The 25,345-nt window shown below is 48.2% G+C and overlaps 1 protein-coding gene across 1 annotated transcript in view; it reads left to right on the plus strand.

The window, feature by feature from the left end:
* Window positions 1-24,079, plus strand: part of LOC141108824 (phosphatidylinositol 3,4,5-trisphosphate 5-phosphatase 2A-like) — a 52,706-nt gene extending 28,627 nt beyond the window's left edge. The window contains exons 10-23 of the mRNA XM_073600781.1: window positions 1,992-2,188; window positions 4,281-4,398; window positions 6,978-7,074; window positions 9,879-10,017; window positions 10,822-10,921; window positions 12,634-12,719; window positions 15,365-15,446; window positions 15,799-15,882; window positions 15,970-16,068; window positions 19,124-19,212; window positions 20,630-20,708; window positions 20,827-21,003; window positions 22,333-22,423; window positions 23,809-24,079. Of these exons, the coding sequence (XP_073456882.1) occupies window positions 1,992-2,188; window positions 4,281-4,398; window positions 6,978-7,074; window positions 9,879-10,017; window positions 10,822-10,921; window positions 12,634-12,719; window positions 15,365-15,446; window positions 15,799-15,882; window positions 15,970-16,068; window positions 19,124-19,212; window positions 20,630-20,708; window positions 20,827-21,003; window positions 22,333-22,423; window positions 23,809-24,022 (1,652 nt within the window). The 3' untranslated portion in view covers window positions 24,023-24,079. The remainder of the gene's footprint in view (window positions 1-1,991; window positions 2,189-4,280; window positions 4,399-6,977; window positions 7,075-9,878; window positions 10,018-10,821; window positions 10,922-12,633; window positions 12,720-15,364; window positions 15,447-15,798; window positions 15,883-15,969; window positions 16,069-19,123; window positions 19,213-20,629; window positions 20,709-20,826; window positions 21,004-22,332; window positions 22,424-23,808) is intronic.
* The last annotated feature ends 1,266 nt before the right edge of the window (window positions 24,080-25,345 follow it).

Here is a 25,345-nt window from a genome sequence, read left to right on the forward strand (position 1 = left end):
TCAATGGGGGAAGGGCCCCCACACACTGGTGGTCAATGGGGGAAGGGCCCCCACACACTGGTGGTCAATGGGGGAAGGGCCCCCATACATGGTGGACAATGGGAAAAGTACCCCCCCTATATTGGTGGTCAATGGGAAAAGTACCCCTTATACTGGTGGTCAGTGGGGAAAGGGCCCCCATACACTGGTGGTCAATGGACAAAGTACCCCCTTACATTGGTGGTTAATGGGGGAAGAGCCTCTGTACACTGGTGTTCAATGGGGGAAGGGCCCCCACACACTGGTGGTGAATAGGGGAAGGGCCCCTACATACATGGTGGACAATGGGAAAAGTACTCCCTAATATTGATGGTCAATGGGAGAAGGGTCCCTGTATATTGGTGGACAATGGGAAAAGTACCCAAGCACCCCCTTACACTGGTGGTTAATGGGGGAAGGGCCCCCGTACACTGGCGTTCAATGAGAGAAGGGCCCCCGTACACTGGTGCTCAATGGGAGAAGGGCCCCCACACACTGGTGGTCAATGGGGGAAGGGCCCCCATACATGGTGGACAATGGGAAAAGTACTCCCAAATATTGATGGTCAATAGGAGAAGGGTCCCTGTATATTGGTGGACAATGGGAAAAGTACCCAAGCACCCCCTTACACTGGTGGTTAATGGGGGAAGGGCCCCCGTACACTGGCGTTCAATGAGAGAAGGGCCCCCGTACACTGGTGCTCAATGGGAGAAGGGCCCCCACACACTGGTGGTCAATGGGGGAAGGGCCCCCACACACTGGTGGTCAATGGGGGAAGGGCCCCCATACATGGTGGACAATGGGAAAAGTACTCCCAAATATTGATGGTCAATAGGAGAAGGGTCCCTGTACATTGGTGGACAATGGGAAAAGTACCCAAGTACCCCCTTACACTGGTGGTCAATGGGGAAAGTAAAAGTGAATGGAAGAAGTGCCCCTGTACACTGGTGGTCAGTGGGAAAAGTGCCCTTGTACTCTGGTGGTCAGTGGGAAAAGTACCCCCTTACACTGGTGGTAAATGAAAGAAGGAATCCTGTACATTGGTTGTCAGTAGGAAGAATGCTCCTTACAGTATTGGTCAGTGCTAAAGTATCCCCCCCCCTAAACTGGTGGTCAGCAAAAGAATGGCACTTACATTAGGGGTCAGGGAAAAGACCCTCACACAGTAGAGAAGGACCCGCTAAATTGGTGGTTATTGGGAAAAGTACCTGCTACACTGGTGGTCAATGGGGAAAGGGCCCCCACATACTGGTGGTGAATGGAAAAAGTAGCCCTTACACTGGGGGTGAATAGAGGAAGGGCCCCCATACACGGTGGTCAGTTGGGGAAGGGCCCCATACATGGTGGACAATGGAAAAAGTACTCCCCAATATTGGGGCTCATTGCGGGAAGGTTCCCTGTACACTGGTGGACAATGCGAAAAGTACCCAAGTACCCCCTTACATTGGTGGTTAATAAGGGAGGGTCCCCACACACTGGTGGTCAGTAGGAAGAATGCTCCTAACAGTATTGGTCAGTTCTAAAATATCCGAGACACACCCACTTTTACATTATTGGTCAGTGGATTCATGCCACCTCCATTGGAGGTCACTGAACAGCCCCATTGAACAGTAGAGAAGGGCTCGCTAAACTGGTGGTTATTGGGAAAAGTACCCCCTTACATTGGAAGGAAGTGGAGGAAGAATGCTCCTTACAGTATTGGTCAGCAGAGAAGAATCCCCCCTAAAGCTGCTGAGAGAGCACCTCCCCCTCCCCCCTTCTTGTTACTAAAGATGGGACTATCCCTTTAAAACGACGACAGTGGAATAATTAGTTTGTTATTTTTACCATCGCTGAGCCCATCATTATATTTAGCGTTCCCCTAAGAAGCGGATTAGCTCACACCCCTTTGTATTCTCTGCATTGGTCACATCTGATGAATGTTACTTTGTTTCATGTGTTTTTATAAAAAGTAATAATGAAAATCCTTGCAGGTGGCGCCCCCCCGCCTCGTTCCCTGGTTTCCTGGTTCTCCAGCAAAAATCCGAAGGGGAGTCCTGATGACGGCGGATCATGTGACCACCATGACCTGTATGTGGTCGGAACGCAGGAAAATCCACAAGGAGATCGGGAGTGGGCGGAGTCTCTCAGAATGGCGGTGATGTCACACACTGCAAAAATCTATAAAGTGGTAACCAATCGCATTGTAGTCGATAGATCTCTGTAATCATGAGCAGGGCTGCTGATAAGGCAGAGCAATGGGTCCTGTTGTTCTGGGCCGAGGCCCCATCAGCTAAACAGGGGGGCCCAGACCCCATCAGCTAAACAGGGTGCCCCAGGCCCCATCAGCTAACCAGGGTGGCCCAGGCCCCATCAGCTAACCAGGGTGGCTCAGGCCCCATCAGCTAAACAGGGTGGCCCAGACCCCATCAGCTAAAGAGGGGGGCCCAGGCCCCATCAGCTATCCAGGGTGGCTAAGGCCCCATCCTCTATCCAGGGTGGCTCAGGCCTTATCAGCTAAACAGGGGGGCCCAGACCCCATAAGCTAAACAGGGGGGCCCAGGCCCCATCAGCTATCCAGGGTGGCTCAGGCCCCATCAGCTAACCAGGCTGGCCCAGGCCCCATCAGCTATCCAGGGTGGCTCAGGCCCCATCAGCTAACCAGGCTGGCCCAGGCCCTATCAGCTATCCAGGGTGGCTCAGGCCTTATCAGCTAAACAGGGGGGCCCAGGCCTTATCAGCTAAACAGGGTGGCTCAGGCCCCATCAGCTAACCAGGGTGGCCCAGGCCTCATCAGCTAACCAGGGGGGCCCAGGCCTTATCAGCTAAACAGGGGGGCCCAGGCCCCATCAGCTAAACAGGGTGGCTCAGGCCCCATCAGCTATCCAGGGTGGCCAAGGCCCCATCAGCTAAACAGGGGGGCCCATACCCCATCAGCTAAACAGGTGGGCCCAGGTCCCATCAGCTATCCAGGGTGGCTCAGGCCCCATCAGCTAACCAGGTTGTCTCAGGCCCCATCAGCTAAACAGGGGTGCCCATACCCCATCAGCCAAACAGGGGGGCCCAGGCCCCATCAGCTAAACAGGGGTGCCCATACCCCATCAGCCAAACAGGGGGGCCCAGGCCCCATCAGCTAAACAGGGGAGCCCAGGCCCCATCAGCTAACCAGGGTGGTCCAGGCCCCATCAGCTATCCAGGGTGGCTCAGGCCCCATCAGCTAACCAGGGTGGCTCAGGCCCCATCAGCCAAACAGGGGGGCCCAGGTCCCATCAGCTAAACAGGGTGGCTCAGGCCCCATCAGCTATCCAGGGTGGCCAAGGCCCCATCAGCTAAACAGGGGGGCCCATACCCCATCAGCTAAACAGGTGGGCCCAGGTCCCATCAGCTATCCAGGGTGGCTCAGGCCCCATCAGCTAACCAGGTTGTCTCAGGCCCCATCAGCTAAACAGGGGTGCCCATACCCCATCAGCCAAACAGGGGGGCCCAGGCCCCATCAGCTAAACAGGGGTGCCCATACCCCATCAGCCAAACAGGGGGGCCCAGGCCCCATCAGCTAAACAGGGGAGCCCAGGCCCCATCAGCTAACCAGGGTGGTCCAGGCCCCATCAGCTATCCAGGGTGGCTCAGGCCCCATCAGCTAACCAGGGTGGCTCAGGCCCCATCAGCCAAACAGGGGAGCCCAGGCCCCATCAGCTAACCAGGGTGGCCCAGGCCCCATCAGCTAACCAGGGTGGCCCAGGCCCCATCAGCTAAACAGGGGGGCCCATACCCCATCAGCTAAACAGGTGTGCCCAGGCCCCATCAGCTATCCAGGGAGGCCCATACCCCATCAGCCAAACAGGGGGGCCCATACCCCATCAGCCAAACAGGGGGGCCCAGGAGGTGGGAGCAGAGGAGGGACTTTTTTTTCATTTTTGGGGTGTAGACAGATAAAGTCGATGCTGCTGTTCCACTGCACTCTGGGGGCGGGGTGTAGGCGGGGTTTTTAGGGGGGGCTGTAGGGGGCCCTGATCACAAGTCTGCGCGAATCGCCAAAATTTCATGAGGGCATCCAGCAAAAATGCACTGGAGTCAATGGTGGAGGGGAAATTGCGATAGAAGCTCCCGCTGGCAGCTGATTGGCCCAGGATTGACAGCTGCCTTCTGTGATTGGCCGAATGCAAGTTTGGCCCGAACCCAAGTTCAGCAACAGGAAGCCGTCTCTATGGGGGGGGGGGGGGGGTCAGTAATTCTTGAATTGATGAGACATGATTGTAGCGGACTGACGCTCTCCCTACGCCTAGGTGTGCGCACATTCCGCCGGGGGACTCAAACTGGTTTTACTGGTGAGAGAAGAATATGAAGATCTGATCTCCCGCGTACAGACGTCATCTGTGAGGACGCGCATCAGCAACGCGTTGGGTAGGAATTTCATTCTCCTCCAAGCACCTGATATTGGGGTCAGTTCACTAAGAGTTAAATAACAACTGAAAAAAATGCGGTAAAATAACGTAAATCGTTCACAAATGTGCAATTCGCTAAGAGTTTTGTGGTAAATAATTTATCGCACGGTGGGTTGGTTGTTAACCACTTCCCGCCCGGCCGTCAATCAGCCAATAGCACATGACGTCCTTCAGGACGGGCGGCTCGTGTGCGCTCCCTCGGACACACCACATCCCTGATCACAGATATGAGCCAATGACGTAGACTCTTTACCATGTGATCAGCTGTGTCCAATCACAGTGTAAATAGGAAATGCCGGTTATCGGCATTCCTCTCCTCACACTGACAGCACCTAAGGAGAGCCAATGAGCTGCATTCCTCAGTGAGGACAGACACACCGCTATTCAGTGCAATGATTACCAGTGCAGCCCCCGCAGAAATGCCTGCCAGTGCCCATCAGTGATGCCAATTAGTGCTCATCAGTGCCGCATTTCAGTGCCCATCAGTGATGCCTGCCAGTGCCCATCAGTGATGTCAATTAGTGCTCATCAGTGCCGCCTTTCAGTGCCCATCAGTGATGCCTGTCAGTGCCATGAATCAGTGCCCATCAATGCCACCCATCAGTGCTGCATATCAGTTCCCATTAGTGATGCCTGTCAGTCCCACCAACCAGTTCCATCTATCAATGCCCATCAGTGCTGCCTATCGGTGCCACCCATCAGTACTGCATATCAGTGCCCATTGGTGCTGCATATTAGTGCCGCCCATCAGTGCTGCATATCAGTGCCCATCCGTGATGCCTGTCAGTTCCACCAATCAGTGCCATCTATCAATGCCCATCAGTGCTGCATATCAGTGTACATCGGTGCTGCATATTAGTGCTGCCTATCAGTGCCCATCAGTGCTGTCCATCAATGCCAATCGGTGCTGCCTATCAGTGCCATCCATCAGTGCTTATCGGTGCTGCATATTAGTGCCCCTCACCAGTGCTGTCTATAAGTGCCCGTCAAAGCCGCCCATAAGTGCTGCATACCAGTGCCAATCAGTGCTGCCTATCAGTGCCCATCAGTGCTGTCCATCAATGCACATCAGTGCCACCTATCATTGCCCATCAGTGCCGCCTATCAGTGCTATCCATCAGTGCCCATCGGTGCTGCATATTAGTGCCGCCCATCAGTGTCACCCATCAGTGCTGCATATCAGTGCCCATCTGTGATGCCTGTCAGTGCCGCGTATCATTTCCCATCAGTGCTGCATATCCGTGCCCATTAGTGATGCCTACCAGTCCCACCAATCAGTGCCATCTATCATTGCCCATCAGTGCTGCCTATCATTGCCCATCAGTGCTGCCTATCAGTGCCGCATATCAGTGCACATCCATGATGCCTGTCAGTGCCACGTATCATTGCCCATCAGTGTCGCCTATCAGTGCCCATTAGTGATGTCTGTCAGTTCCACCAATCAGTGCCATCTATCAATACCCATCAGTGCTGCCTATCAGTGCTGCATATCAGTGCCCATCAGTGCTGCCTATCAGTGCCATCCATCAGTGCCCATCAGTGCTGCATATCAGTGCCTCCTCATCATTGAAGGAGAAAAAATACTTATTTACAAAATTTTATAACAGAAACTAAGAAAAACTTATTTTTTCCAAAATTGTTGGCCTTTTTCATTTGTTTAGCAAAAAATAACCCCCCCCCCTAGTGATGATTAAATACCACCAATAGAAAGCTCTATCTGTGTGAATAAAATGATATAAATGTCATATGGGTACAGTGTTACATGACTGAGTAATTGTCATTCAAAGTGTGAGAGCGCTGAAAGCTGAAAATTGTCACCTGGGCAGGAAGGGGGGTGAGAGTGGCCGGGATTGAAGGGGTTAAGGAGTGGCTGGGATTGAAGGGGTTAAGGAGTGGCCGGGATTGAAGGGGTTAAGGAGTGGCTGGGATTGAAGGGGTTAAGGAGTGCCCGGGATTGAAGGGGTTAAGGAGTGGCCGGGATTGAAGGGGTTAAGGAGTGGCCGGGATTGAAGGGGTTAAGGAGTGGCCGGGATTGAAGGGGTTAAGGAGTGGCTGGGATTGAAGGGGTTAAGGAGTGGCCGGGATTGAAGGGGTTAAGGAGTGGCCGGGATTGAAGGGGTTAAGGAGTGGCCGGGATTTCCAGCTGAATGTCGGCATGATGGCTCCCCTCCCCCAAATCCATACCAGACCCTTATCTGAGCATGGGGGGGGGGGGGGGGTGCCAGCTATGGGGGAGGGGACGCAGCATGTGATACGGCCAGCAAAACCCTGGTGATAAATATCGCATCGCTTTTTACTTTCTTTCACCGCACTTTTTTTTTTTTTTTTGCGATATTTACCGACACATTTTTCATTTCGCATTAAAAATATCGCAGAATCTTTATTTATTTTTTTCGTGAATTGTACATTTTCTTACCGCATGCGATCATTTATGCGAATGAGTCACGTGACCGCGTTATCACCTACGGTAACCTTTAGTGAACTGACTGTACCTGAGTTGCGACCGATGACAAATGGCCGATCCGTTTTTCTCTGTAGGCATCCGAGGAGCTGCCGGGGCTTCATTTGACTTTAATGGGACGTCGTTCGGTTTCGTCACTTGTCACCTCGTCTCCGGAGCCGAGAAAGTACAAAAGTGAGTAGAGAATGTGCGTGCATTGAACCCGACTTCCGGGCAGATATGAAATGACGCCAAGTAATGGTTAAAACAACTTTATTCACACTCTGCTCACTTTTTTGTTTCACTCTTTATCGGGGGAGACAAAACGCGTCAGTGGGGGGTGTGGCTACAGGCAGGAACCTACAGCCAACAGACTTTGAATAATCTTGTTTTTAAGGATTTGGCGTCATTAGCTTGCGGCCTCCTTTGTATAAATGCTGATCAGGGCTGTCAGACTCAACTTCATTGGATTTGTAAGACTAGATGTCCAGACCACCCCCCCCCCCTTTACATCAGAGGTCAGGAGTCCCCCCCCCTTTACATCAGAGGTCAGGAGTCCCCCCCCTTTACATCAGAGGTCAGGTGTCACCCACCCTCCCTTTACATCAGAGGTCAGGAGTCCCCCCCTTTACATCAGGGGTCAGGAGTCCCCCACCCTCCTTTTACATCAGAGGTCAGGAGTCCCCCCCCCTTTACATCAGAGGTCAGGAGTCCCCCACCCTCCCTTTACATCAGAGGTCAGGAGCCCCCCCTTTACATCAGAGGTCAGGAGTCCCCCCCCTTTACATCAGAGGTCAGGAGTCCCCCCCCTTTACATCAGAGGTCAGGGGTTCCCCCCTTTACATCAGAGGTCAGGGGTTCCCCCCTTTACATCAGAGGTCAGGAGTCCCCCCCCCTTTACATCAGAGGTCAGGAGTCCCCCCCCCCCTTTACATCAGAGGTCAGGAGTCCCCCCCCCTTTACATCAGAGGTCAGGAGTCCCCCCCTTTACATCAGAAGTCAGGAGTCCCCCACCCTCCCTTTACATCAGAGGTCAGGAGCCCCCCCTTTACATCAGAGGTCAGGAGTCCCCCCCCCCCTTTACATCAGAGGTCAGGAGTCCCCCACCCTCCCTTTACATCAGGGGTTAAGAGCCCCCCCCTTTACATCAGAGGTCAGGAGCCCCCCCTTTACATCAGAGGTCAGGAGTCCCCCACCCTCCCTTTACATCAGAGGTTAGGAGTCCCCCCCCCTTTACATCAGAGGTCAGGAGCCCCCCCTTTACATCAGAGGTCAGGAGTCCCCCCCTTTACATCAGAGGTCAGGAGCCCCCCCCTTTACATCAGAGGTCAGGAGTCCCCCCCTTTACATCAGAGGTCAGGAGTCCCCCACCCTCCCTTTACATCAGAGGTCAGGAGCCCCCCCTTTACATCAGAGGTCAGGAGTCCCCCACCCCCCCTTTACATCAGAGGTCAGGAGTCCCCCTTTACATCAGAGGTCAGGAGTCCCCCACCCCCCCTTTACATCAGAGGTCAGGAGTCCCCCACCCCCCCTTTACATCAGAGGTCAGGAGTCCCCCCCCCTCCCTTTACATCAGAGGTCAGGAGTCCCCCCCCCTCCCTTTACATCAGAGGTCAGGAGTCCCCCACCCTCCCTTTACATCAGCGGTCAGGAGTCCCTCCCCTTTACATCAGAGGTCAGGAGTCCCCCCCCTTTACATCAGAGGTCAGGAGTCCCTCCCCTTTACATCAGAGGCCACCCTCCCTTGGATCACAGTGCGCCCAACTTACCTTGTGCTGCTCCTGGGAAGAATCTGGGGGCGGAGCTGGGAAGCTAAAAGTGCAGGATCTGAAGGAGAACCAGAGGAGCATCAATGATAAAAGCCCCCCCTATATTGTGTGTATTTTCAGCTTTAACTCCCTCAGATCCGCGCTATAGCTGAATGACGGCCACAGCGCGGATCTACTTTGCCGGGAGGCCGTCAATAGACGTCCTCTCCTTTGCACGCTCCCTGTGCGCCCACTGCAGGGCGTGCGGAATGCGCGCTGTGATCACGGAGTCACCGATCCCGGCCCCTTACCACGTGATCCGCTGTCAGCCAATAACAGCTGATCATGTGATGTAAACAGAAGGTCGGTAATCTTTTTTTTTTTTCTCCTCACGCTGACAGCATGAGGAGAAAAAATGCCGATCAACAGCTTCAGTGCAAGGGACATCGGTCCCGAAGAGGAAGAGGAGAAGCCACCTCATCTGTGCCAACCAGTACCTCCTGCCAGTGTCATGAATCAGTGCATAAGTGCCAGCAATCAGTGGCACCTATCAATGCCCACCAGTGGTGCCAATCAGTGCCTCATCAGTGCCACCCAGTAGTGCTGCCTATCAGTGTCACCTACCAGTGCCGATCAGTGCCCATCACTGAGACTCATCAGTGCCCATCACTGCCACCCATCAGTGTCCGTCACTGCCACCTATCAGTACCACCTATCAATGCCCTTCAGTGCTGCCTATCAATGCCCTTCAGTGCTGCCCATCAGTGCCACCTCTCAGTGCCCACCAGTGTCGCCTATTAGTGCCCATCAGTGCGCATCAATGCAGCCTATCGGTGCAGCCTCATCAGTTCCCATCAATGAAGGAGAAAAATGACCTGTTTGCAAAATTTATTAACAAAATATAAAACAGTTTTGTATTTTTTTGTAAGAATTTCAGTCTTTTTAAATTTTTTTAACAAAAAATAAAACACCGCAGAGGTGATGAAATACCACCAAAAGGAAGCTCTATTTGTGGGGAAAAAATGATAAAAATGTCATTTGTGTACAGCGTTGTATGACCGCGTAATTGTCATTCAAAGTGGGACAGCGCTGAAAGCTGAACATTGGCCCGGGCAGGAGGGGGGGTTTAGGTGCCCGGTAAGCGAGGGGGTAACATTGCTGTCGCTGATCTCCCATGCAGAGCGTAATCAAGCTTTATTGTGTTCAGTCCTGGAGGGGGATTGTCTATCGCTCTTCTCACTCTCTTTTCAGGAGGAATCAGAGTTACGGGGAGATCCTCCGTGGTCTGGCCCTCGGAGACGAGGCTTTACGAGGGTTCCAGCTCCCCCTGAGACTCACCTATCTGTTTTGGGCTGGAGACGTGAACTACAAGCTGGAGATGCCGGTGCAGGTACAAGCCAACCACCTATACTCTGTGCAATCTCCTACAGACTTCACCGATTGGTCAGAAATGTAGCCGTGAAAGTCGACGAACACCCCGATTGAAAGTGATAATACAGATGGTACTTTTCATTGACCAACAAAATATACCCTATATTACCAACAGTATTGGGACACCTGCCTTTACACGAGTTCCCTTCACTGGAACTAAGGGGCCAAGCCCAACCCCTGAAAAACAACCCCCACATCATAACCCCCTCCAAATGATTTGGACCAATGCACAAAGCAAGGTCCATAAAGACATGGATGAGCAAGTTTGGGCTGGAGGAACTTGACTGGCCTGCACGGAGTCCTGACCTCAACCCCATAGAACACCTTTTGGATGAATTAGAGTGGAGACTGCGAGGCAGGCCTTCTAATCCAACATAAGTGCCTGACCTCACAAATGCTCTTCTGGAAGAATGGTCAAACATTCCCATAGACACCCTCCTAAACCTTGTGGACGGCCTTCCCAGAAGAGTTGAAGCTGTTATAGCTGCAAAGGGCGGAGCCAACTCAATATTGAACCCTACGGACTAAGACTGGGATGTCATTAAATTTCATGTGTGTGTAAAGGCAGGCGTCCCAATACTTTTGGCAGTAGAGTATGTGCGTTACATAGCAATTAGGGCTCACTCGCCTTCCTGACGCATGTATGCATTCGACAGTCGGCCAAATGTTCCAAGTGCTGAAAGTAATAAGTAAAAAATCATCTGTTGATCCTGCCAGAAATCTCTGCATTAACTCTTACTGATCCCTCCCCTCCCCCCCACAGGATGTTCTGCAGTGTGTGTACAGCGGGCAGCACCAACTTCTCCTTCCTGTAGATCAGCTGAACCAGGAGCGTGAGAAGAAGAAAGTCTTCCTGGGATTCAGTAAGAAATATTCTCACCTTCCACTGTGACATCATCTCACCCCTTACCTTCCACTGTGACATCATCTCACCCCTTACCTTCCACTGTGACATCATCTCACACCTCACCTTCCACTGTGACATCATCTCACCCCTTACCTTCCACTGTGACATCATCTCACCCATTACCTTCCACTGTGACATCATCTCACCCCTCACATTCCACTGTGACATCACCTCACCCCTCACCTTCCACTGTGACATCATCTCACCCCTCACCTTCCACTGTGACATCACCTCACCCCTCACCTTCCACTGTGACATCACCTCATCCCTCACCATTTTACTGAGAGGAGGAAAAGAAAAAACAATTTTCTGAGCAGTGGCGGCCGGTTGTATTTGTTTTTACAGTAACACCCATCCCCCCCCCGATCGGTCGGTCGGGTATGGAGCACTTACCCCATGGTGGGCAGCGGCTTCTCTGGGGCTTTGGCAGTGGCTTCCCCTGCTCTCCACGGGCATTGTGGCGGCTTCCGTTTCCTCACTCCTCGTCGGCAGACAATCGGGACTCTTCTCTTTTCAGCCAATTGGAAAACGGGTCTCAGTCCTGCATCTGATTGGATTGAAGATCAGTGTTTCAATAGCAAATATCCATTCGCTGTTGTAACACCTGGGTGGGCTCCTGGCGCAATGCTCTGCGCCACAAGCCCACCCTATTTTGAAGCCTATTAGAGCCTCTGGCTCTAATCAGGTTCTTCAAAAAACACCCCCTCCGCTGTAATTCACGCACCCGGACGTATGCACCCGGACGCATGAATAGGGGGAGGCCACGGCAGCCATGGATAGAGCTCATGCTATGAATGAATCTATCTATTCATATAGGGGGTGGCGGCCATGGATAGAGGGGGTGGCGCCCGGGCGCCCCTAATGGACGGTCCGCCACTGAGCAGACTATAGGGAGACATTATACTGCGAAGGTGGAGAATATTAATAGGTTATAAAGATAAAATAATTTGTCAGACTAGTGTACTCTCTTACCTGTCAATCAAAGCCAATCATCTACTGTATCCCAAACTAAACTGGAGCCTTTCCCCCGCAGTGCCCCCCAGTGGAAGAAATGCATACTTTTCTTGTTTGAGAATTGCATTATGAAGTACAGTGTTACTTGAACTGTATTCCAGGATTTGCTTGTCTTCTGCTGAGAGAACTTGCAATAATTTAAGACTTTACATAAAGTCTTAGAAATCTTCCATTAAGGTTTTCATAGTTTGAATACCATGCCATGGATATATTACTTATCATTGTAAAAGAATATGTTCCACACTACTTTTTTTTTTTCAATTTTTCGGGAAAAAAAATTAATTAAAAAAAAGCCTTTGAAAAAAAAACTGGAAATTTATTTTCTTACCAATTTTTCCAGGGCCTTCATATCTCTAGTTTTAACTGTTCACTTCTCTATTCTGAATAAAAACCATGTTAGCGAATTTTTAATTAAAGATGATCATTTTAAAAAATAACAAAAAATTAAAAGAAGATCATTTTCCCCCAACCACTTCAGTGTTTTGTCTGTCACTCCTTTGTCCGGACACTTTGATAGGTGAGCTCCAATGACTTTGATAACTTTCATAAATTTATGATGTATTTTCCATATATACACAATGAAAGTGAAGGTTTGATAAATGCTCATGTTACAATGTATCAATGTGTGTCTTCACTGTGGATCTTTATTTACAGAAGAGGAACCAATCACCTTTCCCCCCACGTGCCGCTTCGAAAGAGGTTCTCGCACATATGATCTGCAGAAGGCCAAGACCAGTGGAGTGAGACCCATTTGTCCTCATGTTAATGTACACGTCTGTCTTGTGATACAATGGGGGGGGGGGGGGGATTTACTAAAACTGGAGAGTGCAAAATCTGGTGCAGCTCTGCATAGAAACCAATTGGCTTCCAGTTTTTATTGTCAAAGCTTAACTGAACAAGCTGAAGTTAGAAGCTGATTGGCTACCACGGAGAGCTACACCTAATACTGAGTGCCCCAGTTTTAGTAAATCTCCCCACAACGTCTTTGAAGGTTCTCATTGATCCCAGTCATGGTATATCTTGTAGTAGTTGGTCACAGCCAGTCTGAAGTTTTGGGGCTTCTCCAAGCCACTCCTTCAGTTTTAATGAATGCCAGGAAGATACCCCATAAAATAAATGCTGGGGTGTTTTCCTGACAGTCATTAGAAATGAAGAAGTTGCTTAGAGGAGCTCCAAAATCTCTTCAACATTACAGATCAAGTCCAGATGAATGTGACCAACTACTACTAGCTATGGTGTGACCACTCATGTTTGTGAGGGTTTATATTCATTCAGGTCATGGTGTACATCAACCTTTTTATCCTATAATTATTAGGTCTCAGATATTAGCCTTGGTGCCTTGATATTAGTGGTCAGGGAAGAAGCCCCCCCCCCCTTTTTTTCCCCTTATAGTGATGGTCAGAATGCCACCCTTCCAGACAGTTAGAAAGATCATTGGTGTCATGTTGCTTGCTCAGCCAAGTGGCATTGGACCTGGAACTAGGCTCCATCAGATGGGAGGTCAATCAATCAGCAACAACTCAAGAAATCCCCAGCAACCTCCTGAGGAACCATGCTTGAGAATGGCTGGTATAAATAGTAGTGGTTGGTCACATTCACCTGGACTAGTTCTGTAATGTTGAAGATGTTTCTTAGCTCCTCCAAGATACCTCTTGCATTATAATGAGTGTCGGGAAGATACCCCAACATTTTAAATCCAGATGGATAGCACCAACACCTTCATTAAGCCACCCAGCCACCATGGGATATTTTAAGTTGTTGATTGTCCAGGAAAAGGATTGTGGGGTATCTTCCTGACACTCATTAGTGCAGAAGATATGAAAGATTAGATTACAGAACAAGTTCAGTTGAATGTGACTAACTTCTACTGGATTTATGGCCTGAATGATGTGCTCCCTCAAGTTGATGGAGTTCAGGTGACCCCAGTGAAGAGTCCTGGTAATCCTCCATCATACAAAGACATTGTAAACAATTGTGCTCTTCCAACCTTGTGGTAACAGTTTGGTAAAGACCCTTTTTGTTCCACCATGACCAGCTCCAAAAAGACATGGTGTGACCAGTTTGGTCTGGAGGAACTTCAGGTATGTGACCCCCATGCCATCTCAATACACTTCATGACCAAAGGTATGTCACCCCCAATGCCATCTCAATACACCCTAGGGCCAAAGGTATGTGACCCCCCCCCCCCCAATGCTATCCCAATACACTATATGACCAAAGGTATGCGACTCCCCAATGCCATCTCAATACACTATATTACCAAAGGTATGTGACCCCCCTCCCCAATGCCATCTCAATACACTATATGGCCAAAGGTATGTGACCCCCCACCCCCCCCCTCCAATGATGGATTTCAGGTGTCTCCAGTGAAGGAAGATGGTAAAACTTCATCATACAAACACATTGTAGACAATTGTGCTCTTCCAACTATGTGGTAACAGTTTGGTAAGGACCCTTTTCTGTTCCACCATGACCAGCTCCAAAAAGACATGGTGTGACCAGTTTGGTGTGGAGGAACTTCAGTGTCCTGTACAGAGCCATGACCTCAACCCTACTGATCACCTTGGGGGTGAACTGGAACACCGATGGTGAGCCAGACCTTATACATGGAACAAATTCCCACAGACACCCTCCAAAATCTTGTGGAAAACCCTCCCAGAAGATTGGAAAATATAATAGCCACAAAGGGGGCAACTCCATATTAATGGGAGGGAGGCACAGAGCTCTGGCCTCAACCCTACTGATCACCTTTGGGATGAATTGGAACGCTGACGGTGACCCAGGTTTTCTCATCCAACATCAGTACCTGACCTCACAAATGGGCACAAATTCCCACAGACATCCTCCAAAATCTTGAGGAGAGCCTTCCCAGAAGAGTGAAGAATGTTGTAGCCACAAAGGGAGCAATTCCATATTAATGTAAATAGGGACGGGAGGAGGACAACACTATATTAATGGCCATGGTTTTGGAATTGGATAGCCAGCAAGCTCATATAGGTGTGATAGGTGGAGGAACTTGAGAGTCCTGCACAGAGTCCCGACCTCGACCCTACTGAACCCCTTTGGGATGAATTGGAATGCCAACAGGTCTCTTTTTTTGGTGCCCAGTGTAGAGCCTGGTCTTCTCATCTCAACCAATATCAGTACTTGACCTTACAATGGCCATGGGGCGGGGCAAATCCATATAAATGGGTATCGTTTTGGAATGGGATATCCAACAAGCTCATATAGGTGTGATGGTCAGAGGTACACAAGACTTTTCGCCATATAGTGTATGTGTTATTTCCTCATTGCGTAGCAACCTAGCATTGTGTTTTAATCAACTATATGTGATGCTGACCACCCTTCTGTTTAAAGCGTTGCTATATGTTGTATTTTCTTATAGACTCGTATAGCTGCACCTTCGTGGAGTGATCGAATCCTATGGACGTGTTACCCGGACGCTGAGGTTAAATGCACCTCATATGGTGAGAACCAAAAAATGCCTGCCCCAAACATAAGCCCCACACAATTTGTCTAATATAAGCATTTGTTATAAATAACAGCGCCACCCAGTGGCCGTAATGTAGTATTTTCCTAACTGAGGTATTTCTGGGGAGATATCACATTATAGCCACTAGATGGCGCTGATGGTCACAGGAAATGGGCATATCAGACACATTATGGGGATTATTCGTGCCGAATCATTTGCACAGCAGATTTCTTTTATAAACAGACCCCTGTTATTCAAAGAAGAATGCCTCTTGTACATAGAATATATTTGTTTTACGTTTGGCTGGCAGTTTGGATTTATCGCCGTTGGTTTCCTTCTCTTCATAGGTTGTACTGATGACATTGTGAGCAGTGACCACGCTCCAGTTTTCGCCACTTTTGAAATCGGTGTGAATTTTTGGTCGCAGAGAGGTGAGTGAATTGTTCCTCATCCACGTGAATTCTTCTCCTGTAGTTTAGTATTGGAATTTTTTTTTTAAGTTCCGTATTTGTTCCCAGATTGCAGTTACACGCTCCGATTTCTGCATATCGAGTCCATCGTGAAAACCCAGAGCCGGTCCAAAGCGTGCATAGAGTTCAGATCACTGTGCTTGAAGGGTAAGACGGTTCTCTTCCTGCTCAGACCTTCATTGGGGGTTCAGACCTCCTTTGTGCCCGGAGAAGACGGGGGGGGGGGGAGGACATGAGCTAACGGATTAAATTTACCATAGATGGTCAAAAATAGGATTAAGACAACGTTTTTTTTTAAGTTAAAGCAGCTGTCAGGTATTTATTGATTTTTATTGGCAGTTTGGTAAATACTTCTGGTCCAGGCCTCATAGCACCCCCAAGATCTCCCATGGCTGTACAGCCCTGGCCAAAAGTTTGGAGAGTTACACAAATAATCATTTTTTTACAAAGTCTGTTGCCTCAGTGTTTTTAGATCTTTTTGTCAGATGTTACTATGGGATACTGAAGTATAATTACAAGCATTTGATAAGTGTCAAAGGCTTTTATTAACAATTCTTTAAAGAGGAGGTCCGCCCCACCCGTGCTAAAAATAAAAAGACAGCAGCTACACATTCTGTAGCTGCTGACTTTTAATAATAGGACACTTACCTGTCCTGGAGTCCAGCGATGTCGGCACTGGCACAAATGGGGTGACGTCAGCGCATCACTACCTCCCAATGCGTGCCCCAGGATGACGTCACCTGTGACGAAACGCATAGGAAGGAGCGGCGTGCTGACCTCACTGAGTTTGTGCCAGTCCCAGACCACGGGCTGTACTTTGAGCCAGCGAGTTTTTCCTTATATTGATGTAAGTGCAACATCCATTTTTTACTTAAACCTCAAAGATTATACACTATGGAGGCTTTATCTTTTTTTGGAACCCCTCCATCATCGAGTCCATTGGGCGGTGGAGGCTCAAGAGCATGATCTCCCTGGATGATCAAAGGCCCTGGCTGGGTATATAGCCATAAGTGTCTTAGACCTCCCGTGATAGGAGGTCTTAGGAGCTGGTAAGCGGCCATTTTTTAAGGTGGGGGTGTCGCTCTGAACTGTCACCACCTTTTGGTGAAATTACCCACGATTAAGGGACTCTTCAGATACCACGTCACTATATGGACTTTCTTCATCATTTACTTATAATTTAATTTAGCTCACTTTAATTTTTGGTTGATGTTTCCTTCAGCTGCCGGGGGCTGCCGCCGCTATTGCGGGTAAGGGAGCCCGGCAGTGTAGCATTACGGCTTCACACTGGGTGCCTACTGCGCATGCGCGAGGCATTGCTGCGCTCTTATACTGGCCCAGGGGAGGGAGCTGAGCTGCTGACGTAATGCGCCCTGGTCTGGACTCCCGGAAGTGGGGATGGGATCACTGTCAAAGACAGGTATCCGCCCCCCCCCCGAAAGGTGCCAAATGTGGCACTGGAGGGGGAGGGAGAAAAATTAGCGGAAGTTCCACTTTTGGGAACTTAACTCCGCTTTAAGTTTATGAAAAGAGTCAATATTTGCAGTGTTGACCCTTCTTTTTCAAGACCTCTGCAATTCCCCCCGGCATGCTGTCACTCATCTTCTGGGCCACACCCTGACTGATGGCCGACCCTATTCTTCCATAATCAATGCTTGGAGTTTGTCAGAATTTGTGGGGTTTTTTTTAATCACCCACCTCTTGAGGATTGACCACAAGTTCTCAATGGGATTAAGGTCTGGGGAGTTTCCTGGCCATGGACCCAAAATGTCCATATTTTGTTCCCAAAGTCACTTAGTTCTCACTTTTCTCTTATGGCAAGGTGCTCCACCATGCTGGAAAAGGCATTGTTCCTCACCAAACTGTTCCTGGATGGTTGGGAGAAGTTGCTCTCAGAAGATGTTTTTGGAACCATTCTTTATTCATGGCTGTTTTCTTCAATTCTTCAAAATTGTGAGTGAGCCCCCCCACTCCCTTGGCTGAGAAGCAACCCCACTCATGAATGGTCTCAGGATGCATGACACAGGACTGATGGTAGCCCTCGCCTTTTCTTCTCCAGACAAGGTTTTTTTCCGGGTGCCCCCCACCAATCGGAGAGGGGATTTATCAGTGGAAATGACTTTACCCCAGTCCTCAGCAGTCCAATCCCTGGACCTTTTGCGGAATATCAGTCTGTCCCTGAGGTATTTCCTGAAGAGAAGTGGCTTCTTTGCTGTCCTACCTGATACCAGGCCATCCTCCTAAAGTCTTCTCCTTACTGTCCGTGCAGACGTACTCACACTTGCCTACTACCATTCCTGAGCAAGCTCTGCACTAGTGGTACCCCGATTTCCCCCCCGCCCCATCCCCTCCCTCTGTACTGGTGGTGCCCCGAACCCATGGGCTGAATGAATAAACTGTAGGAGACGTCTTGGTGCTTGCTGGACTTTCATGGGTGCCCTGAAGCCTTCTTCACAGATGCAGTGGAAAAGTTTTTTCTTTTATGAGATTAGGTTCATTTTCATTGCAAAGAGGAAATTTACAATAATTTGCAATTAATCTGATCACTCTTCATAACATTCTGGTTATATATGCAAATTGCCATCATAAAAACTGAGGCAGCGGACTTAGTGAAAATTAATGTTTGTGTCATTCTCAAAACTTTTGGCCACAGCTGTAGTTGAAGCCCAATTGAAGTTACAGAAGAAATGATGTATATAAATGCAGTGTTCTATCGTTATTTTTCCTAGAAAAGCAGACCCATTGAGAGTAGGAAATTCTTTGTCCTGCACTATGCTGAAGAGAAGGACCGCTGTGCTCTGTGTGGAAGCAGTGGTCTCACTGTAGAGGTCCAACACACCCTTCAGTCACAGCTACAGTCCAGCAATCAGCAAAGCTCATGTCTCTACTCATATTTTGACATGGCTATGGACCTCCCATGTGGCAATGATGATGGTACACATGCTCCATACCTGGAAGTACAGGGTATGTCTTTCCTAAGTATTAAAGGGAAGGAACATACATGGAAAGGATGGGGGTGGGATTAAAGCCTGTTCCTATACCTGTGGTTTCCGCACATGATCCTGATCAGAAGTGGAATTTAAAGCTTCAGCGTCATTGTTCAAAATCTTTGAAGGCCTCCTTTAGATCTTTTGAACTGCAGCATTAATGTATTACTACCTCCTGCTTGCTCACTTTTTGTCTTTTTCCTGGAATAATGCAGACTCTCCACAAAGTAATATGAATAGCACACACAGTACAGAGGGATCTGCCTTTCTCAAGCTGGGATGGTCAGAGCAAGACTTACCAGAGGTGAGAAATTAAGAGTGTAAATAATACACTATAGGGGCAAATGTTGGTGGACACCTGAACATCACATCTACATGAGCTTGCTGGGCATACCAACAAACAAAATCATGACCATTAATATGGAGTAGCCCCTTCCCCACCATAGCCATTAATATGGAGTTGCCCTCTCCCCACCATAGCCATTAATATGTAGTTGCCCCCTTCCCCCCCATAGCCATTAATATGAATTTTCCCCCCTTTTTGCCCCCTTTGGCTATGACATCCCCCATTTTTGTGGGAAGGCTTCCCACAAGATTTTGGAGGGTGTCTGTAGGAATTTGTGCCCATTTGTGAGGTCAGGTACTGATGTTGGGGGAGAAGACCTGGCTGACATGGTTGAGCCAAACCACGGCCATTAATATGGAGTCAGCACCCTTTACAGCGTTACAAGCCTCCACTCTTCTGGGAAGACTTTCCACAAGATTTTGGAGTGTGACCATGAGAAAGTATGGCTATTTAGTCAAAAGAGCATTTGTAGGGTCAGGTACTGATGTTGGTTGAGTAGACCTGCCTCACCATCAGTGTTCCAATTCATCCCAAAGGTGTTCAGTAGGGTTGGGGTCAGGGCTCTGTGTGGGACACTCGAGTTCCTCCACCCATCACACCTATATAAGCCAACCCAGGTCAACCCATGTCTTTATGGAGCTGGCTTTGTACACAGGGGGGCACAGTCATGCTGGAACAGAAAAGGGTCTTCACCAAACTGTTACCACAAGGTTGGAAGAGCACAGTTGTCAAAAATGTCTTTGTATGATGTAGTATGAACAGGTTCCCCTCAGGTACTGATGTTGGATGAAAAGACCTGGCTCCCAACTGGTGTCCCAATCCATCACAAAGGTGTTCAGTAGGGTTGGGGTTAGGGTTCTGTACAGGACACTGGAGTTCCTCCATGATCTCAAACCTACTGAACACCTTTGGGGTGAGAAAATCTTATCCCAAAGGTGTTCTGTAGGGTTAATGGCTGGTACTGATGTTGGAAAAGAAGACCTTATACCAAAGGTCTTCCAAAAGTAGGGTTGTGGTCAGGGCTCTGTGCAGGGCACTTGAGCTCCTTCACACCAAACTGGTCACATTGAGTCTTTATGGAGCTCTCTTTGTACACGGGGGGAGGGGCACAGTCATGCTGGAACAGAAAACGGTCTTCACCAAACTGCTAAAACAAGGTTGGAAGAGCACAATTGTCTACAATGTCTCTGTATGATGGAGTATTACCAGGGCCCTTCACTGGAGACACCTGAACTCCATCATTTGGACAGGTGACTACATACTTTTGGCCATGCAATGTGGGTTTGGTGGTCAGGTGTCCAAAATCCTTTGGCCTTATAGTTTATCTACCTGAAGCCATATGTTTTATCTGACATAAGATTTGTATTCCCCACAGATAACATTGGTTGGTGGAGACACATTTACTGGACATTTGCTTCTCAGTATCCGACCAACGGATGGCGGAGAAACCTTTGGTATGAGGTTTTGGTTTGGCTTATGGATACAAAAATCTTTGATGAATACAGGAATATAGTGTGCGGTAGAACACTTGCAATTGTATTTGTCCTCTCATTTGATTTAATGTGTTTCTAGGTGAATGTTGTGTGTCGGTGCTCTCAGCCAATAGCAATACTGATCATCAGTTTCAAGCTTTTCTGTCCCAACGTGGAGAAGAAACAGGATCCTTGAGAGGAAAAGTGAGAGTGACCCAATATCCAAATATGAACCCAGACAGGAGCCCCAGTATGATCAACAGAGAAGCTGAGAAAGGCAAGAATTTAATGGTTACACTATGTGATCAAATGCTGGTGGACACCCAACCATCACACCTTTCTGAGCCTCTTGGATGTACCGTTCCAATTATTATTGAGTTGCAATCCCATAGCCATTAATGTGGAGTTTCTCCCCTCCTCCCATGACCATAAATATAGAGTTGCCCCTTTGTGGCAATACCATCCTCCACTCTTCTGGGAATACTTTACATAAGATTTTGGAGGATTTCTGGTAGAACATTTGTGAGTTCAGGTACTGATGTTGGATGAGAAGACCTGGTTCAACATTGGGCACCAAGAAAAAGACCTGGCTTGCAATCAACGTTCCAATTCATCCCAAAGGTGATCAGTAGGGATGAGGTCAGGGCTCTGTACAAGAAACTCAAGTTCCTCCATGACCTCAAACCTACTCAACACCTTTGGGATGACCTAATGGTGGATGAGAAGACCTTGTACCAAAGTTCCTTCTTGAGTTCCTCCATACCAAACTGGTCACACCATGTCTTTATGGAGCTGGCTTTGTACATGGGGTGGATGGGGGGGGGGGGGGGACACAGGGGACGCAGTCATGCTGGAACGGAAAAGGGTCTTCACCTAACTATTACCACAAGGTTGGAAGAGCGCAATTGTCTACAGTGTCTTTGTATGATAAAGTATTACCATCTTCCTTCACTGGAGACACCTGAAATCCATCATCGGATTGGGGGGGCACATACCTTTGGTCATATAGTTTATTGAGATAGCATTTGGGGGTCACATACCTTTGGCCATAGAGTGTATTGAGATGTCATTGGGGGGGGGGGTCACATACCTTTGGTCATGAAGTGTATTGAGATGGCATGGGGGGGTCACATACCTTTGGCCATATAGTGTATTGAGATGACATTGGGGGGGGGTCACATACCTTTGGCCATATAGTGTATTGAGATGACATTGGGGGGGGGTCACATACCTTTGGCCATATAGTGTATTGAGATGACATTGGGGGGGGGGGGTCACATACCTTTGGCCATATAGTGTATTGAGATGACATTGGGGGGGGGGGGTCACATACCTTTGGCCATATAGTGTATTGAGATGACATTGGGGGGGGGGGGGGTCACATACCTTTGGCCATATAGTGTATTGAGATGACATTGGGGGGGGGGTCACATACCTTTGGCCATATAGTGTATTGAGATGACATTGGGGGGGGGGGGTCACATACCTTTGGCCATATAGTGTATTGAGATGACATGGGGGGGGGGTCACATTCCTTTGGCCATATGAGGTGACAGAAAACAATGTATCCTCTATAAAGTCTGAATGTAATCTGTTTCCTTTGTAGCCGCAGTTACAGAGAATTCCATCAAGAAATCCCATTCTCCCGGATCTCCTCGCCACTCTCCGGCATTACGCTCCTCCAAACGCTCCGCCAGGTACGCGCCGCTCTCTGATTCGCTGACTTCTTCCTGTATCAGTGATGTGCGCAGAGGGGGTTTTGGCGAGTGCACGTTATCGTTGCTCAGAGAATGTTTGAATTTTTATTTCAATATATATATATATATATATAATTTTTTAAAAATCTGTCAGTGATGTCATTATAAACGAAGCAGCCTATAGGAGGAGAGGGCGGGGCAACATTACTCGGATGTGCAATAAGTATGGCGGCCTCCTAGGAGCGCGCCGTAGGTGCGCAGGAGAACGGCTTATCCTACTTTAGTTCCCTTTCTTCGGTAAATCAGCATCACATCTATACACAAAGCTGACCTCCGGATCAAAGATTAGGAAGGTTTAAAGATTAAACTTTGGAGACCATGTCACTGCTGAAGGCAAAAAAGTTCACCCAACCGGAAATAACACCTGAGACTTTGATAGAAAATAGAAGTTGTACAAAAATGTTATAGAAAGAAAAGGGTATAGTAAAGGGTAACTCCACTTTTGTGAAAAAAAAAATATAGCAAATAAAAAAAAAAAAAATAAAATAACAAACTATAGCTAATAAAAAAAGTAATAAAATATTTGTGAAGAAAAATATAGCAAATAAAAAAATAATAAACTATAGCTAACAAAGAAGTAATAAAATACTGCAAATAAAAAAAATATAGCAATTACAAAAACAAAAAAATATAGCAAATACAAAAAATATAGCAAAGAAACAAATAATGAAATATAGCAAAGAAAAAAAAATATAGCGAATAAAAAAAAGAATAAAAGGAAACAAATATTTAAAAAAAAAAAATATATATATATATATACACACACATCATATACAATTATGATCACATTGTTCTGTTAGTGATTGGCTGTATAGCTACATTCACCCTCCTTCCCTCTGTGAGAACCCAATAAATTAATTTTCTCTCCTCCGTTTCTAAAAATGGTTTAAAATGAACAATATTATTTGCACATGCTTGAAAATATGCTCGTCCTGGATTTGTAAGAAATATGTCCCAAACCTCTGGAATCCCTGCAATGTCTGTATGATTTATGGGCTCCGGACATTTTCACAGACCCTGCCCCCCCCTCCAAGCTCTGGCTGTTCTGCAGACCGTTAGCAGGCTATGCAGTAAGTGGTTCATTAGCGCCATCTTGTGGGTGACTTTTGTATTTCTCTGTTTATAGATGTCTTGTGTTTATGATTACATTGAACAGATGTGATATTTAATAGACTAATAGGGAGAAAGAAAAGAGCTAGCCATTTTAATTACACTTTAAATTTGAAGAAAAAAAACTAAGCTAGCTGTTCCAAAGTCTATTTCTTGTGGCATCTTCTTGTGAAGGATTTTTTTTTTTTTAATTCTAAATGTCTTTATTCTTCCAGACGTCGTCCTGCGAGTATCTGTTGCGGCAGTTACAGTAACGCTGAGTATTTCCTATTTGAAGGTTTGTGTTCCCCCTCCACGCCGATATCTCCCAGACCACGCTCAGCGCTGGTGGGTGGGGAGCAGACGGTGGAACATGGAGAGACGATGTTCACGACTGAATCCGGGAGGAAGCCAACATCACCACACTGTATGAGGAACATCTCCAAGTGATACAAGAAGGAAAGTGTCATGGTGTGTGTGTTGGGGGGGGGGGGGGGGGTGAAAGCCACCAACATCACCACACTGTATGAGGAACATCTCCAAGTGATACAAGCAGAAAAGTGTCATGGTGGGGGGGGGGGGGGTGGAAAGCCACCAACATCACCGTACTGCATGAGGAACATCTCCAAATGATACAAGAAGGAAAGTGTCATGGTGTGTGTGTGTGGGGGGTGAAAGCCACCAACATCACCACACTGTATGAGGAGCATCTCCAAATGATACAAGAAGGAAAGTGTCATGGTGGGGGGGGGGGGATGGAAAGCCACCAACATCACCGTACTGTATGAGGAACATCTCCAAATGATACAAGAAAGAAGGTGTCATGGTGGGGGGGGGGGGGGGGGATGAAAGCCACCAACATCACCGTACTGCATGAGGAACATCTCCAAGTGATACAAGAAGGAAGGTGTCATGGTGGAGGAGTGGGGGGATGAAAGCCACCAACATCAACGCACTGTATAAGAAACATCTCCAAGTGATACAAGAAGGCAGGTGTCATGGGGGGGGGGGTGGAAAGCCACCAACATCAACGCACTGTATAAGAAACATCTCCAAGAGATACAAGAAGGAAGGTGTCATGGTGGAGGGGTGGGGGGATGAAAGAAACCAACATCACTGCACTGTATGAGGAACATCTCCAAATGATACAAGAAGCAGGATGTCATGATGGGGGGATGGAAAGCCACCAACATCAGCGCACTGTATGAGGAACATCTCCAAGTGATACCAGTAGGAAGGTGTCATGGTGGGGGGGGGGGGGGGGGTGGATGGAAAGCACCCAACATCCCCACACTGTATGAGGAACATCTTCAAGTCTTATATTTTGACCGTCACCACACCTCGTGAATTAACACCCCTATGGTCATGAACTCACCAGATAAATGGTAATAGTGAGCCCGTATGATGATCTGTTCATGGAGCAGCAAATACCGTCCTTCCATCTACGTGTCACTCATGACAAGGAAACACATATACATAGCGTAATTCCGTAAAACCAAAATGTATTCAATCCATTTCCCCCCTTACAAGTTGCACTCACAAGAAAAATATTTCAAACAAGCATTTCAATATAAATAGTTCTGTCGCATTTGGTTTTTAGCTCTCACCACCAGATGGAGCACTCTCACGGCGGTGTACCCGGGTTGAGCTGACCGTTGATAGACAGACTGGATGGCAATGTAGCCACGCCCTGAGGTACGTTTCATCATTACTTCGTCAGAGGGCGTCTTCTGATGAAGAAAGAGAGTGATCCATCTGGTGGTGAGAGATAAA

The sequence above is a fragment of the Aquarana catesbeiana genome, linkage group LG09, assembly GCF_042186555.1.
Source record: "Aquarana catesbeiana isolate 2022-GZ linkage group LG09, ASM4218655v1, whole genome shotgun sequence".
Classification (NCBI taxonomy): domain Eukaryota; kingdom Metazoa; phylum Chordata; class Amphibia; order Anura; family Ranidae; genus Aquarana; species Aquarana catesbeiana.